Here is a 16,328-nt window from a genome sequence, read left to right as displayed (position 1 = left end):
TGGGGTGTAAAAGTGCATTTGGGGGCTGTCTGCGTTTGGGAGTGTGAGCGGCCTGTGGATGGCCACCGCAGACTGGCTCTGAATCAGAGCAGCCCCAGACCTATGCCAGGGGCTTTTGCAAAACAAAATTATCAGGTTGGCCTGGTAAGGTTCATGTTTCCGTTGAGCAGTGATGGAGACTGTGGCCACGGGTGGGCAGCAGGCATGCAGATAGGTTTCCTCAGCCCAAGCCACCTTGTGTCTGGTTTCACTTGTACAGGGCTTTGGAGCAATACATGGGAATTTTCCTTCCCTGTTATGGTAACTGGGAAATACTTGAGCAAATGTTGTTGTGTAGTAATCCTGCCTGTATGTTTACACGTCGCTTTAGTCTGAATGCCTTGAGAAATTGTCACTTAAGGTGCTAACGTGAGACCGGTAACGATGCTGGTGTCACATCAGTCACTACAGAGGTGGCGTCTGAAGCAGTTAATAAGCAATTAGGTCCATGTTTAACATGGCTAGCTAAAACAGATATGCACAGTTCTTTGGTCACTCAGGCATGAAGAGCCAGGGGCTGCCATGCTCAGAAAGCTGTGTGAGTTGTGGACCAAAGCTTCCAGAGCGCAGAGGTTCTCACCGAGTGCCCCGTTCAACCTTAGTACTGACAATTTGTAAAGTAAGGGGTAGAAATCCTAATGAGAGAAGCAATGTGATATGCTTTTTTCCTCCAGAAAGAGCTGTTAAAGGAGGATGCTGTGTATTTGTGTTGCTGCTGTGAGACAAGGCAGGAGCTCGTGGGTGCCACCTTCCCAGCAGGAGCAGCGCGTGGCCATGCCAGGGCTCGAGCGAGCCCCTGATGCCGCGGCAGGGCAGCCACAACCATCCCGCCTGGTCCTGCCGCAGCCCGCACCTTGCTCGCTGCCTGCACGGGGACTCTGGTGGGGCCATGCCCCCATGGGAGAAGCAGCAGCAGAGCTGAGGTCTGTGCTTGCGTGTGGTCAGACCTACCCAGGCACGTCCTCAGCCAACAGGAATGGCAGGTACTTGTATAATATTCCACGGCGATAGCTTGGGCTGTTCGGGCTTCTAATTAGCTCTGCTTTAACAAATTTCTTATCTTCAGCAGTGATACCTACAGCTGAACTCTTCAATTGCACTCCATATGGGGAGGTTTTAATTACGTTTTCTGACTAAAATACAATCGTCTTATTCCACACAGCTGTAACATTAGAAATAACAAGGACATTATTAGTCATCTCGCACTTCGTTCCCTCTAATGCTGAAACTTTCCCAGATGGAAGTTACAAGAAGAGGCACATATATCACGAGATCATGATGGTGAGAAGGTATGCTGGTGTATTTTTTTTTCAGCGTGCTGGTAGTCTCAGGGACGCACCAGGCGTTATCTGGGAGGCGAGGCTGGGGCTGCAGCATTCCCATTATGTCAGAGGGGAGTTGTTTGTTTTTAAGTAGCGCCAGGCACTGAGACAATGCAGGCTTCTCACATGAACTTGCTTACACTACAATACTAGTAAATCATGATTATTACCCAACAGTTGCGTGTTTTTAATCATCAAAGTACTTAAAATATTATAATAATGCTTGGCACTTTTTGACTTCAAAGCACGCTGCAAACAGTAATTAGGTTTAATAACCATGCTGTGACAGTGAGACATTGCTATCTCTTGTCTTACAAAGGCGAGGGGGGGTTAGTCCCCGACACGGTTGCATCATCCCATGTGAGAGTGCGGATCTACCACTGAAGGCTGCAACTTGATAAACTCACCTCCCTATAGGCAAATACCCCACTGCCAGCAGCGGCAGGGAGGGCTTTGAAGATGCTTTCTGGGCTAGCGGGGCGGGGGCAAGACATTTTCAGTGCTGTTTCGGAGCACCTCCTCAAGACTGTAAAACCCGATCTGATTCACATTTTGTTCCATGAGGGCCTGGAGCAGCTTTTGAAACAGCGCTGGAAAAAGTTTTACCCCATCTTGGCTTCCTGGCTGGTGTGTTTTCACCACCCAGCGAAGTGTTGCGGAGACTGGAGAGAATAGTTGTGGACAGCCTGTGTCAACTGTAGGTCATTTTTCCTTTTACAAGCCAAATCTTTGAGTTGAGTCCTTTGCTAAAGCAACAGCTCTCCCATTCCTGCCTTTTAGTTTGCATCACATAGGAGATAAAAATTGTGCAGGAAGTCGTTGCTAGACACATTTAAATACCAGAGACTCATAAACTGGTTAAATTTGAACACTGATGTTAAAATCAGTGCTGATTAGAGCCGATTCTGATTTTATATATTTTTTTAAAGTTCCAAAAGCCTGCACTCTTTTGGATGTTTGTCATGTTGGTTGCAAACACCAGTTGTGATAGTTCCTTGGGACAGAGTAATTTCTAGCTTGCGTTTTATTAACTACTAGATTATCTACATGAATCTTTGCAGTCTGTGCTGGAGCATTTGCGAGGTGCTCTGCCTCCCATCTGAGGTGGTGGAACCCCCTTATCCTGGCAGTTGCTAGCTCTCTAATGTGTGGGTGTCAGTTAAGAAATGTAAAAGTTACTTGCAACAAGCACTTTTTGTTACTATGAGTGCATAAGCTTCCTTTTCTATAGTAAAGCAAGGCTAAAGAGCAGTCAGGGAACAAAGGGCTTCCCTATAAAAGCTAGTGGCCGCAGGTTAGGCGGCTTCTGCCCTGTCCCGTGGTCCCCTCTCGTGTTCTTGGCCAACTTGCTGGTCTTCTGGTCGGGTGTGAAACGGAGCCTCTTCCTCACTACTGTTGAAAACTGGTCTGACAGGGCAGGCATGCCAAGGTGGGTATCCAACAGAAGGAGGAAGGAAGCACAAGGAAAGGTTTGTGAAACCCCGTACTTGTGAACTCTGCGCTAGGCTGCTCGTTATAACTGCTTGTTATTATTATAACAAGCTATCAGCAAGCTGCATCAAGTTTTGTCAGAAACTTTTGACTTCTTTGTTTCACTATTATGAAAGCAAATAGTAACCCAGGCTTGGCTATACTCAGTCATTCAAAGGAAAGCCAAGCAGCAGGTTCTGTGTACCAGTGGGCAGGATGATATTACCTTGTCTAGCTGGCCAGGCGCTTGACTCAGCGGGCTAAATCAGCATTAGTTTTTTTTAAACTTTTAATCTCTGCCTGATTGACAATAATAGGTTATGGCTACACAGAACAGGCTGGTGCTGTGCAGGCCCCCGAGTTACTCCAGGACCCGGAGAGGTGAAACCGCCTCATCCAGTGCATCGAGTTGGAGGCAGGTACCCTCACCTCGAGGCGTTGCACCCACCCTGCTGTGCACGGCTGCCCTGCGGCTTGGAGGTACCAACGCTGCATCTCCTTGGGCTTTGTGTCTCCCCGGCCGCAACTGCCAGCGCTTTCCTCGTGATTGCAGTTCTCACGTGATGCCCGGGCACTCGCAGAGTTTGGTGTTTGACTGTGTTCAATGCTGTCATTTAGCAAACTCTTCTGGAGGGCAAATAGAACATATGTTTTTGCCTTTATTTCTAAAATGCAGTATGTAGAAGCCAATATAGTGTAGCCACGGCTATTTGCGTGATAACTTGCTGTTTCTTGTTTATGAGGTAATTACTGTATGATCCCCAAATGAAATTCTTCTAAGGGAAAAGTCCTGTCAATCTTATTAATTATTGATAATAATAGTAATTATCATGTGAGCAAGCTGCTTGCCTGCTTTATGAGTTTAGGCAAGTCGGTTCCCTAATAGGTGGCTTGGTTTTTTCAGCTGTAAAATGGGGAAAATGGTATTTTTCCTCAGTTTTGAAAGGTGTTGCTCTGCGAGTGCTGTGTAAACAGAGATGTTTTTACCACGTCAGCTGTAGGGAAGGGGAGGCCAGCTGCCTGTGTTTGGCAGGCGGGGGTCTTGCAGAGCAGGGTGTGAGCAGCGTGCAAGTTGTGCAGTGGCTGAGGTGGAAGCTTGCAGCTTTGCTGCGCTGGGGTGGGGTGAGGTTGTTTCATGTTGCAGGGCAATCAGCTGCCAAATACATCTGATAACATAAGCGTCTTTGAGAGCCAGTCGAAAACATCAGTTTTGCCTTGCTTGCTTTGGGTCATAGGCTTCCCACTCCTTCCCAGTCTGGGAAGGCTCTGACCCCATTGGCTTCTGCCAGTGATGCTGTGCTAAGGAAACGACAGGAGCAGAATTTGGAGCGTTTCTGTCGACCTGAGCGCTGCCAGGCTCTGTGCACTGGCATACAAAGCCAGATGTACGGGTCCTCGTGCACCTTGTGCAGTGCCTCTGGAGATGCTGACGCCTCCCCGAATTAGGGTGTTCCTTTCCTGCAGAGATCCTCCAGTAACGGAGTTCAGGATTTGTCCCTAATGGTCTCTGCTGCTTCTAAGCATAATGGATGCGGGGTGAGGGTGATGGCCAGTGCTTCTCCACCTGAAACAGATGCCCAGGCTCTGCACTGGTGCTGCGTGAGAGCAAGGTGGAAGTGCTGCATCAGCACATCCAAGGCGAGTCCCCGTTCTGAGTGCAGCCACTTCATTTCCATCATCTAAAGACAAGTTGTGTATCGAGGCTGGGTCTGGCAGAGCCAACATCCTTTAAAGAGCCATTCTGGCCTCTTTCCTTGTCTTCCCTCCCTTCCGTTTACCTTTCCTTTACCTTTCACTGGAGAGGTTTAAAAACAGCTCGGATAAGCAGGAGGGAAGATCTAGAGGTGGTTGCTCCTGCATCAGTCAAGAGAGGCCCTGTGACCCCCTGATTGCTGTCCCAGCCCTGCGCCTTGTTTGTGTGACATGTAGGATGGACCAGTTTTATCTAAGTCTCAGAAGAGATGGGACAGTCTCAGTGGATTGCCCATGCCACCAGGCTCCTGGTCCCCACCAGAGCTACCAGGCAGCTGGAAAGACAAACAAGAGCTGACTCCACCTACCAGCAGTATGGAGACAGCAGCCCGTGAGATCGACAGCCCAAGAATGTGCACACAAAAGAAGCATTTCCCTCGGCCACGACAGTAAAACCGCCAGACAACCACATGCAGCATGTGATTTCCCAAAAGCATCAGTCCAGATCCCAACTTCTTTGTGCCACACACTGTTTCCCAGGATCAGATCACAGTGGCAATGTGTAAAAGGCACTTTCAAGCACTGAAAATTAATCATATTTTCCTCAACATTGTTTATGGAAACCGTGGAGAGCACTCCTGCCCCTCTGTGCTTGGCCAGCTGGCTCAGCTCACCGGCCCTCAGAGTCAAACCCTCCGCAAAGATCGGTGGTGTTTATGGTGGAGCTACTCTGCCTTGGTAGAAGATGTCCAGGCTTATTTTGTGGGGTAAAAGCTTCAGCGCTGACCTGGGAGGGGTATTCTGTTGACCTGTAAACACAGAGCATCTTGCCCTCTTCTTTGCTTTGTGTCACTGCTTAACGGTAGCTGGTATGCAGCCTGTAGTAGGCACCATGCCATCTGCTTGCCAAGGCTGAAAATGGCTTGTGAGAGCACCCAAATGCTTGGGAGCTTTGGCCAGCAGGACCCTGGCACAGAGTGGAAATAAGGTGAGTCAGGATGAGTGTGGTTTCCCTTCTGCCTCTCTGGTTTTGCACTGATAAAATGGCATTGCTTTCAATGGAGCAGCTCTGGTGTAAGACAGATCTGATCTGCTGTGTGTAAAAACTGGTTGGGCTCAGTGGTTTTTGAATTCCTGGTTTTAATCCTTTTTGTTGGGACTCTCTGGAGTCTGTTGTGCATTTCTTAGCTGTAAAGGGAACCATCAATAACGATGATCACAGGCTTTGTCAGTAGACTTCCGCAAGTGCTAATGAAATGGCAAATGTTCAAACTTGAAAATGAAATCTCTTGTTTTCAGTGGGATTTTTCTGCCCTTCCCTCCATCATGTGTGCCTTGTACTGCTTTAGTATCACAGGGAGCTGTGGGTGTAGTTGCTGTGGCATTGATTAATGTATTAATATTTTTAAAGCTGACAGGAACCATCCATATGCAGTATGGTCCTTTGGAGACAAACACGTTGCTGATGTTGATTGCAGTGGATGTATGCCTGCTGTGATTTCACCTGCTAAGAAAATTGTCTCAATTTACAACTGGGCCTTTCCCCCCAGAATAATCATTTTTGGGTTTAGATGTCAGATTTTCCAGGAACTGGCATCAGCTGGGTTCCGTAACCTGCACTTAGAAGTAATATTTAGTTGATAAGGAGTTTGTTAAGGGACAGTGGAGCCGAGAGCCTAACCCTCACCCGTGTCTCTGGATGGACCCTTCGGGGAGGAGAGGGGCCAAGAACTGGCCATGCATACAGGTGCAGCAGGGTGTGCTTTTCACTTTGCATCTTGAACGACTGGGTTTGGGGACGGAGCGCAAAATTCTGACGGTACCGTGTTTTAACAGGGAGAAGACTACGAGGAAAAGCATTCTACAATGTCAATGGCAAGGTGTACTGTGAAGAAGACTTCCTAGTAAGTAAGATTTCAGGCATTTTTTTTAGTTGTTTTTAAACTAAATTGTTCTTTTATATTGGCTTGTTTGCTTTGAGAGACGGTTTAGTCATCTGGGGCCTCCTGCCAGTGCTGCAATCGGAAAGCATTTACCACTAGCTCTATAAAGGCAGGATCAGGCCCTTGGTTTGAAGTGGTGGCTATGAAACCAAGTACATAACTGTCTATAAGCCATCACAAAGTGTAAATTATGAGAGTAAACACTGGAGCTGCTCAAGCTTGGGACTTGAATTGCAGCCACAAAGCCTTGCCTGCCAAGCTAGAGCTTAAAGTCAAACATCTGGGGAATACCAATCATAACAAGAGGGGAGACGTTTTTGACTGGAGCACGTCATCGCTGTGTACAATGTTGCTTTGTTGCAGGCCAGTTTTAATCACTGCTCTGCTCAGAGTGGTGTGGAACTGCATTGTGATTAGCTAAAAACTGTTAGCCACGGAGGAGCAACTAATTTTCTTTCCATGCGCCCGTAGCTTTTATAAACGCTTTACTTTAATAGAGACTGAGTCATGAATAGAAAAATGAAGCTTGTTGCTGAGCTGTGTTGTTCCAAAAATAAAATATTTGTGCAATTAAGGGTGAGGATTGTGCAGTACACAGAGAATGACTTGGATAAGTGGCAGACCATTTATAATTAAGATAAAGAGGACGGCATGGCTGGGAATTGAAAGTAGAGAGGAATGATATATTTTAGCTTAGAGGATGATGAATTGGAGAATCAGTATGCTGAATTTATGCCACCTTTATTTATTGAAATACCATTCATTTAGAAGCTTGAGTCTTCCAGAATGACTTTCCATTTCTAATGAATATATGGCCATGGTTTTTGCAAAGGAATTATTCAAAGTACATCCCACAACAAAAATGTTACTGGCAGTTCAGAGTGCGCAAATGCATTTCTCATCAAGGCAATCCATAAAAATAATGGAAATTCCTAAAATATAAGCCATGTTTGCCTTCATGTGTTACACCTTTACTTTCAGCCTACCACAGCTGGAGCCTGTTGAAAAGAGCAAATTGTATTTTGTGCAGAAAATAAGTTTCTTGTTAGAATTGCAATGTGTTACTGTTTTGCTTGCATTTTGGAGAGAAAATTATTTTTTCTCCCTTGCTTTTTTCTTTCCTGTGTTTCTGCAGAAGCACAGGGAGAAGGTAGAAGAGGTGGAGTGTGAGATGGAGGGGCTTAAACCTTTGAGATTTTAATTTTTGAACTGTGTTGGAATGTACTTTCCCCATGATCAAAATCTTTCATCCAGACTTAATGACATGATAGTTGTTATTAGCTTGTAATTTCAGCCTAAACATGGGAATTTTAAATCTAAAAATCTCAGTCTTTTGGAGAACACTCAGTTTTCAAGTGTTTGGGGGGAAACCTCCTTAGTTCTTAGACATGTTCTGTAGTAGGCTTTTGAAGGGAGATACTTGCAGTGATTTTTCCCAAGAAAACTGAGGTTAAGGACCTGATAGGAATAAACTTTCTGCAAGTTAGGGAACTGTTGGGACATTTAAGGCAGAGATTTAAAAACCCAAACCTCCCACAGGTGTGTCTTAGCAGATTCTCAGTAGCACTGAGTGGTGGGAGAGAAGCAGACCAAGGGACTCACTGCTGCAGAAATCAGTAAAAGAAATCAAATTCTGATGTTGTCCCTGCCCGCGTTAAGCCAGCTGCTTCTCAGAAAGCGATTTCATCTTCTCTCAGCTTCCCCTGAGCAAATGGCTAGGAATTGTCTTGTTTCCCTAATAAAACAACTTTGCCTATTTTAGAGTTCTGTGGACAGGGAAAGCTCAAAGCTTTTCTGAAAGTCAGAGGAAGAGGCTGCAAAGTAGCAATTAAAAAGGAAATAATTTTAACTACTTCATATTCCCAGGTCTTGCTCCTAACGACTTGGAAACCCCCAATCCTCTCTAAAAGGAAGTGTGTTCAGTCCAAAGCAGATAGCCAAATGCTTTTTCTGTATAACTGAGAATATCAGTCTCTACCGTAACTCCAAATCTTAGTGCAGCTTGGACTCCCTGCTGACAGTATGGTAGTGGGATGTTAGGGAAGTTAAAGATGGTGGGGAAGGGGTGGTTCAGGGGAGAGGGAGAGGGAATTGCTTGAGGGTGAATTAGGCTGATCTTGCACGTTGTCCTCTGACCACTACCATGCAAGCTTTGCAGGCCAAGAAGAGAGTGCCAGCAGAGCTATAGGAGCTGCTATGCGTCATAACAGTCTGTGGAGTTTTCCCATAGCCCTGAATCCACAGGTCTTCCACAGAGACATGCCTCCTCCCTCTCTGCAAGCCTCTGCCCTGCCCTATAGCAGCTGCGTGAGTACACGCTCCTACCTTTGACCATTCTTGCACTGGGAGACTTCTCTCTTAGCTCGTTGCAGCCTCTCTCTGGCCAGTAAATGCAGTCAGAAGCAGAGTGGATCACATTCTGGTCTCATTCTTAGGTAAAAGTATAAGAAAAAGGTGATTTTAATTTGGGGAGGTAAACAGAGGCAGTCTATCTATGTTATAATTGTATTCCTTCTAAGAAAATAGTCTCCTGTTAGTGTCCTTGCTCTTCCTTGGCTTTTGTTTGCCTGGGAACTGATCAGGAGAATTAGCTGCTCCTATATGGGTATGGGAGCCTGGTCACAGCTCTGTGGAGTTGCAACCCCGCAGCTTGCGACCAGGTTATTTCATGTATGGCACAAACATAACAGGAATTAGAAAGCAGAGCAGCTTCAGAAAATTTGGGCAGGAGGTACTGTGCTGTCACACTGGGGTCTTTGGTGAAATCCATGTAATAACAACTGAATTGGAAGGGCCTGTGTGTACATGGTTAGGCTTGCAACAGCAGGATTCCCAGGGACAGATGTGAGGAGTTGATGTTTCATTGCTGACAGTCCCGCCGAAGCAGCAGTGGTCTGAATGAGCCCCTCGTTTGCCCTCCCAGTGAGAGGCATGCTGATGGGAAGCAGCTGACTTGCAAATGTAATGCAAACGGAGAGCAGGGGTGGTAGTGGGCTGAAGCCTCCCTGCTACCTGGGGGAGAGCCCGTCCCCTTCCCACCCTCAACAGGCAGCACAGGGCAGAGCTGAGGGCTGTAATTCTTGCAGAGCTCTGTCTGTCCCCACTGCTGCCTCTGTGTATCCCATTAATTTGCTGCAGGTGCTTCTTCCCCATCATCCCTGGCATCATGCTGGGGATGTCCTTCTGGCCAGTCCAGGCAAGACCCAGAGACTGCAGTAATTCCCGCTTTGGACTGCAGTTAATAGCACATGAACAACAAGGGGCAGAAAAGCTGAACTGGTTCTTGCTGTGAACCAGTCAATGTACGAAATTTTAGGGAATGGGTATTATTTATGGGTTTCTTCTTATTGTAACTGTTAGAAATGTTGAACATCCTATAGATGTCAGTATTTTAAGTCTCCTGCAATACTGCTGTTTTCTGTCAGAATGGCTTCTGCTGGAGCAGAGTCTCCAGAGCTGTAGTTGATGGCTCGTATGCAATACCTGGTTCTTTAACTCCCACTCACTCAAGCCAGATCAGCTCTTTCTCTCTATCCAAGACAATATGTAGAATTCAGTGCAATATTATGTACGGTCCTTGAAGCCAAGACCCTGAGAAAAGCCATTACCTGATCATTATAGATGTTTGGCTCCTGTTGTACGAGCAGGGCTTGCCCTCCTTGGCTAAACTGTCCCTGTCGAGGTTCAGCACAGCGCTGGTTGCATCCCTTTCACCCCAGAGGCAGTTGCACTTCAGTGGTGAAATGCTGTGTGGGTCCCATCTTTTAAGAGAGCTCAGTTGTCTCTTAAAGCATAGCAAGTGCCAGAGAGCTTTGGCTACCAAGTTGTTTCAAAAAAATTGGTTGTAAAAGCATGACATGAATAGCTACTAGCATCAAGCATTCAAGATCTGGCTCTTTCTTTGAAAAGTGCTTTTGATTTCTGGATGAAAGGTGTTAGAGAAATGTAGATGTTATTCATTATAAGCAATTTCCACTGTGCAGCCATAAAGCTATCCAAAGCGCAGATACACCCATCAAAACCTTTGGCAATAGCCACAAGGTACATTCTTCTAGCAAATAGTTTTCCCACATGTTTGCTCTTACTGAGGGCACAGATTATCTTTGTCTGAATCAGGCAGCTTATTTTGCTCATTCTTTCCATGGAAGAAGTGCTGGAAGTTTTTAGACCCACTTCTGGAGTTGTAGATGGGGAAGGGATGCCACATGCCACAGTTGTCCTCACAAGAACAGTGCCTGCCTTTTGTGTGTGGAGTTGCGAATCGATGGGTGAGGGCTGGTAAACCCTTACCACCTGGAGGACATGGCATACCTCTTCCTTCTTTGTTCATTTTTGTCAGCCTCCTGCTTCCAGCCCTGATTAGCTGCATATTCTCTCAGTGCTTAAACCCAAGTCACATTGGCTAAAAGTAGTGAATGAATCAGATTTTTAGAAAATCCACAGATAATTCCACTTTTGTCTAAGCAGGGTGTAGAGATTGCCTAATCTATGCAATTTCCAGTAGGAGCACTTCAGTAGCAATATTGCATGTTAGTGTAAGGAGTAAAAAGGACAAAACCAAAACCCCAGACTTTTCATTGCTTTGCTTTAGCTCCAGGGAAGATCCAGTTACTCTTTTTTTCATGCCACCTTAAGGTAGCAAGTCCAGCAATATCCAAGTCTTGCCTCACCCCTGTTAGGATAGTTATTTCATGAAAGGAAATAAAACAAATGACAGTTTAATCCTTCCCTGAAAGCTCTTAGGACACAGATGGCTAACTAGCCATAACAGGGACACTGTTCCTGGTGAAGTGAACAAAAAATAAATGCCTTACTGTATAATAAATAATCCGAGTCAGATGTTCTTGTTCTATTTTGTTGATAAATTGCTGCATAATCATGGGTGAAGGAAAAATAGCTCAATAATTTTAATTTGTCTTTCCTTTTCAATGCTCAAATATCACGTAAAGAAATTTAAAAGAAATTACTGTTTTTCTTGGCAAAAAAGACTTTAAAAATGTCACCAAAGCAGCCTGAATCTTAGATCTATTATCTCTTTTTTCTTTTTTTTTTTTTCTTTTCCCCCCTGCTTGATAGACTTTTCCTTTTTCTCTTGAGGTAATGAACATTATTGAGTGGGGGTCCAGCAGAGGTTAAGAAATGAGAGGATTTCCCTCCAGGGAGGAGATGAGAGGGAAAATGAACCTCGTGACAGATGTTAGTTACATTGCTTAATGCACTACTGGAAGACGCTCAGATGCTCTGGAAATAACCTATTACAGACACCACAAGCTGCAGTGCATAGCGTTAAGGTCATCCAAAACTTCCCCTTTTAAGATTATCTCTTTCACTGTCTTATAACTTTGCCAAATTTAATAATTTAGGCTGAACTTCTTCACGCCAGGTTTTTGCCTCCGGCTAACTTTGCTGTCATTAGTCGTTGAAAGTTTCATCTAAAGCTGTTCATCCATTTCAGTGAGGAGTAAGACTGGAGGACGATCTGTCACTTAGCCCATAAATCCTCCAAGTGAAAGGCTCTAAAAACTTCATTTTGCACATGCCAACCGTAAAGAGAGACCTAGCGCATTGCAAGCCTCCAGGAGGCCCTTGGGTGTCCCCCTTCTGCCCTTCCCATCCCGGAGGGCGGGCAGCCCCTGCGATGGCTGTGTGCGGGTGCCTCTGTGCCTCCCTGCCCTGGCCTCCTTCCATCCTGCCAGGGAGAGGCTGGGGCTGAGGCTGTGGCAGAAGGAGGGCAAGGAGCCCACAGCTGTGCCTTGCAAGCCTGCAGGCTGCCCCTCAGGTCTTCCTTCTCCTCTCCATCCAGCCTACTGTGGTTTCTAATCCTTCTCTCCCCTACACCAGTGACTGGTACCTGCTCAGGATGCTCTTCTTGCCACAGCTGTAGCCTCTTTGCTCCATAGCTGACCACTGCAGTGCAGAAGTTGGCTACAGAGAACACAGAGGGGCTCATCTTACATCCACAACTGTAACACTCAATGATTGTAAAAATGTGAAAGGATCGGGGTGTGCAAGACCAGTAGGGAGGTGACGAATGGAAAGGATCAGCCTTTCATGGGGGAAAGCGATCGGATATCAGCGAGCTGGGTGATCAGGGATTCATGAGAGGGAGGGCTTGCACCTTCATCTCCTGTAGCACCAAACACAGGACCCTTACCCTAATTTGGGCCCCTGGGCACTGCTGCAATGTAAATATTAATACTAACGAGGCAATTCTTCTCAGTTTGTGCACATGCTGTTTTCCAAGGCTGGTAGTGTGGGAAATGGCCCATACCACTTGCTGGGGCCCTAGGAAGATAGTTGTTATCAAGTGTAATGGAAGCTGGTGTCAGCTGGAGTCAGAGGCCTGAATTTCCATCTCAGCGAGTATAAATGTTTGGAGATCCCCCTTGGGAGGTGAGCACTGGGACTAGTGCATTAGTCAAAGAACCCACTGCTGCTAAGCAAGACTCTCTCAGAAAAAATAGACTCAGTTGAAAAGGTAAATGATTGAAGTTGCAGCTTGTGTTCATTTCATATCTAATGGGAATCACAGAGCACATGGAGTTACAGATAATTGTCAGGATGTTGTATTTAGGAGAGTTGCTATTAAAATGCATACTGCAGTCAGAGAACAGACAGACATGGGTGTTTATTGGTATGTTTAACAGAATAATGGAATCAAAGCTCAGAAAGGGATTTGCTGCAATATTGCTAATGTACAGAACTATAAGGAAGTCTGTGAGCATTTTCAAGGTGCTGACAGCTCTAGGTTGGGACAGGAGGTGCTTTCAAGTTCCGCAGGCATCATGAATGCTGAGTGTTGCTGTGTTCCCAAATACTGTCACTGAAAACAAAGCCAAACAGATTATAGCCCGTTACTGTAATCAGTGCATGAGGGAGTAAAGTTCATGTTGTTACTTGTGTGTGTCTCACTCCAGCCCCTCCCTGCCAAAAAAATTTGAATATTTTCCTTCCATAGTTTTTCCTAAGTTTGTAGTATGCCAGTGGTCCTGGTTTTATTTTATAAACAAATTTGACAGTAATGACGATTAATTGGGGTGTTCTGAATTGAAGTGTTGCATCAAGCCTACAGATGGGCTTAAAATTCAAATTTCAAAATATTTAAGGGTAGTCAAATATTGATTGGCCTCTGCACTTTGGACTTGAATGCAAGTCAGCATGAAGAGTGTGTAGAGCTGGCAGTTGGGGTTTACCTCTTATTGCAACACAATACTGTAGTGCTGTATCCCGTATCAAGAAGTTACAAGTCCATTGAAGCTAGTGGCAGAAGTCCCATTGACTTCAGGGAGGTCTGGATTTTCTCCCAGGAATTCATCCCAGAGGACAAATTTTTAAAGCTAGGGCCCATATAAAAATGTTGGCACCAAGGCTGAGAAACTAAGGGTGAATGCTGCAAACACTGCATGGCATGGCAAACTGCAGCTCTGCTAATTGAAGAAAACTGGTGTTTTGAAATAGGAGACCAACTGGAGTCCAGAAAAATTTCTCAAGTTTACAGAACAGCAATACACAGGCAGTACCTAGACCCAGGTGATAATGTAGATAAACATAATGTGATGAAATGTCAATGTGCGAGTAAGGTGTGTATTCTCTAAAGGGATGCTCAGCATTTCCTGGACTGGGTTACGGATTGTTAAACGGGCCACAGGAATCACTCTCTGGGCCATGACAAAAAGACCAAGGAAAGACAAAGATGGGTTTTTTTCCTGCGATGTATCACTGTGGACTAGCTTTTGCAACTATCTCATACTTTACATTTGCTAGTGGAATATTTTGAAGTGTGTTACAAAGTCCAGTTGGTTTCATGCCGGATAGTCACTCCCCTATTTCCTTTTGAGATGGTGACCCAAAAAGTCAGATTATCCCATTTTTCTTAATATTAGATTGAAAAGTAAATTACAATCACTGAAGCACACGTGAAAGAACTAGAGCTCTTTCTAATTATGTGTAACTCCTGCCAAACACTTGTAAGCAGACAGTACTAATTTTTTTTCTATGGGAGAATTAGAAAAAAAAACGTGAGAAAGTGGTGTGTTTCCACTTCTGTAGTAAACATTGGTATTAGTTGTTGTTATGTTTCAAATTGAAATCTTTCAACAAGTGTTTTGAATAAAATGCAGATTTTTTTTCTTTCCTGGGAGGATATGTTCTAATGTAGACAGTTTCTCTCGCAGTGTACATAATAGATAGTAGCAATGACAATAAATAACTCACAGCAAGAGTATATAGCACTGTGCAATATGAAATGCTGTACAGTGTGAATCAAGTTAATAGATTTTTGGGCTGTATGATATGATGCAGAGTTAAAGTTGTCACTTCGGGCTTTTTTCTTGATCATTGTCACCGCAAAGCTTCCACAGGAGTTTGTCTAAGGAAGATCTAGGTAAGAAAATCATTATTGGCTCTTAATTAATCAGACAGAAAGTAAAAGTAGCCTTGGTGAGTGCTCACACATGGGTCTCTGTAGGCTCTCTAGGAAGTTAAATGGCTCTTCCCTTCTCAGAGGCTGTAAAATGCCTGACTGCTAAGGCAAAGTTAGCTACCAGCTGAATTCCTGATTTTTGGCAACAGTTTTGTGCATGGCCAGACCAACTACCTCTGTGCAGAACATAAAGTCCCTCCTTGCCCTACCCATGTCCTTCAAACATAACAAAGTGGAAACACAAGAAGATAAGCTGCTGCGGTAGTGTTTCCTCACTGGCAGCAAGACTGGGTGAAGCAACAGGATATATGAAAGGGTTTGAGTGAGATGAAGAGTAAAGTTCTAGACGATTTTCCTTTAGTTTAATCTCTGCCACCTGCCATGAGGCTCCTGTATCTTTGAGCCTGAGAAGGCCCCATTTTGCTCAGTTCCGTTTAATCGCAGCATTTAAATATGTGTGTAAAAAACCAATATCAAGAAAACCTCATCTGCATGAAACCAAATTTGATATTCTGTCCCTCTCTTAACGTGATCCCATGAATTTCTTGCATTGTTGTGTCCCATGTACTAAGGGTCCCATGCAGAGAGCAAACAATAAAGCAGTGAGAAGACAGATGCTCTGCTAATGGGAAACCAAGGAGAAGAGAGTCTGTGAGGGATTACAGGCAGCCTGGGGTTGGAATACATTATTAGCATAGCACCCAATTCAGAAATTAGTTTTCAGAATTAAACGCCTGAAGCATTTTGGCAAAAACTCCTGATCATCCCTCTCAAAGGCCCTTAAAGCATAAAAGAGTAGGAATCGCAAGCCTAGGCTGAGCAATCACATTCGGTGACCTTGCAGTGCTGTAACAGTGAATTGTAGTTTTTACGGCTTCATACCATTACCGGGGCAGCAACTGCCACACCTACTGAAATGTAACCCACTCAATCTGCTTGCACAAACCTTTAGCAGGTTTTGAACATCCTCATCAAAGAAGAAAATGGGCTGGAATGAGATTCCAGGGTCTGTTTCCAGGAGGAGGGTTTTGCTTTGTTGAGTGCGTAACAGCAGGGAAGGGCATCAGCCTCTCCTTGGGCACGGTTAGGCATGCGAAGGAGAAGAAGCGACATGTCTTTTCAAAGATCTGACATTGCCTAAGGTAGAAACTTTGGGTCCTGAAGCCTTTTTCAGGCGTGCTGTTTTCTGAATGTTTTTGCTTTTGAAAATCATGATGAGAACATCAAGCTTTAAAAGACCCTGGGTAGACAACCAAGATTGGTTACAGGATTGAGGGCAGACAGGAGAAATTGTTTCTCATAGTACTTGGTGGGATTATCCTCCATGCATAATTGTTCATTATATGCTCAAAATTCATTGTTAATTTCTTTTGGATATATTGCACATTAGACAGAAGAGTTATAAACCCCAAGATTATCACAGGAGGACACTAACAGGCC

At 44.9% G+C, this 16,328-nt stretch overlaps 1 protein-coding gene across 1 annotated transcript in view; it reads left to right on the top strand.

Moving 5' to 3' along the window:
• Positions 1–16,328, top strand: part of WTIP (Wilms tumor 1 interacting protein) — an 83,339-nt gene that overhangs the window by 54,465 nt on the left and 12,546 nt on the right. The window contains exon 4 of the mRNA XM_010585240.1: positions 6,360–6,427. Coding sequence (XP_010583542.1) covers positions 6,360–6,427 — 68 coding nt within the window. The remainder of the gene's footprint in view (positions 1–6,359; positions 6,428–16,328) is intronic.

Source organism: Haliaeetus leucocephalus, unplaced genomic scaffold, assembly GCF_000737465.1.
Source record: "Haliaeetus leucocephalus isolate CR32 unplaced genomic scaffold, Haliaeetus_leucocephalus-4.0 Scaffold92, whole genome shotgun sequence".
Taxonomy (NCBI): domain Eukaryota; kingdom Metazoa; phylum Chordata; class Aves; order Accipitriformes; family Accipitridae; genus Haliaeetus; species Haliaeetus leucocephalus.
The sequence above is the reverse complement of the archived record's forward strand: the minus strand, read 5'-3'. Positions and strand labels throughout refer to the sequence as shown.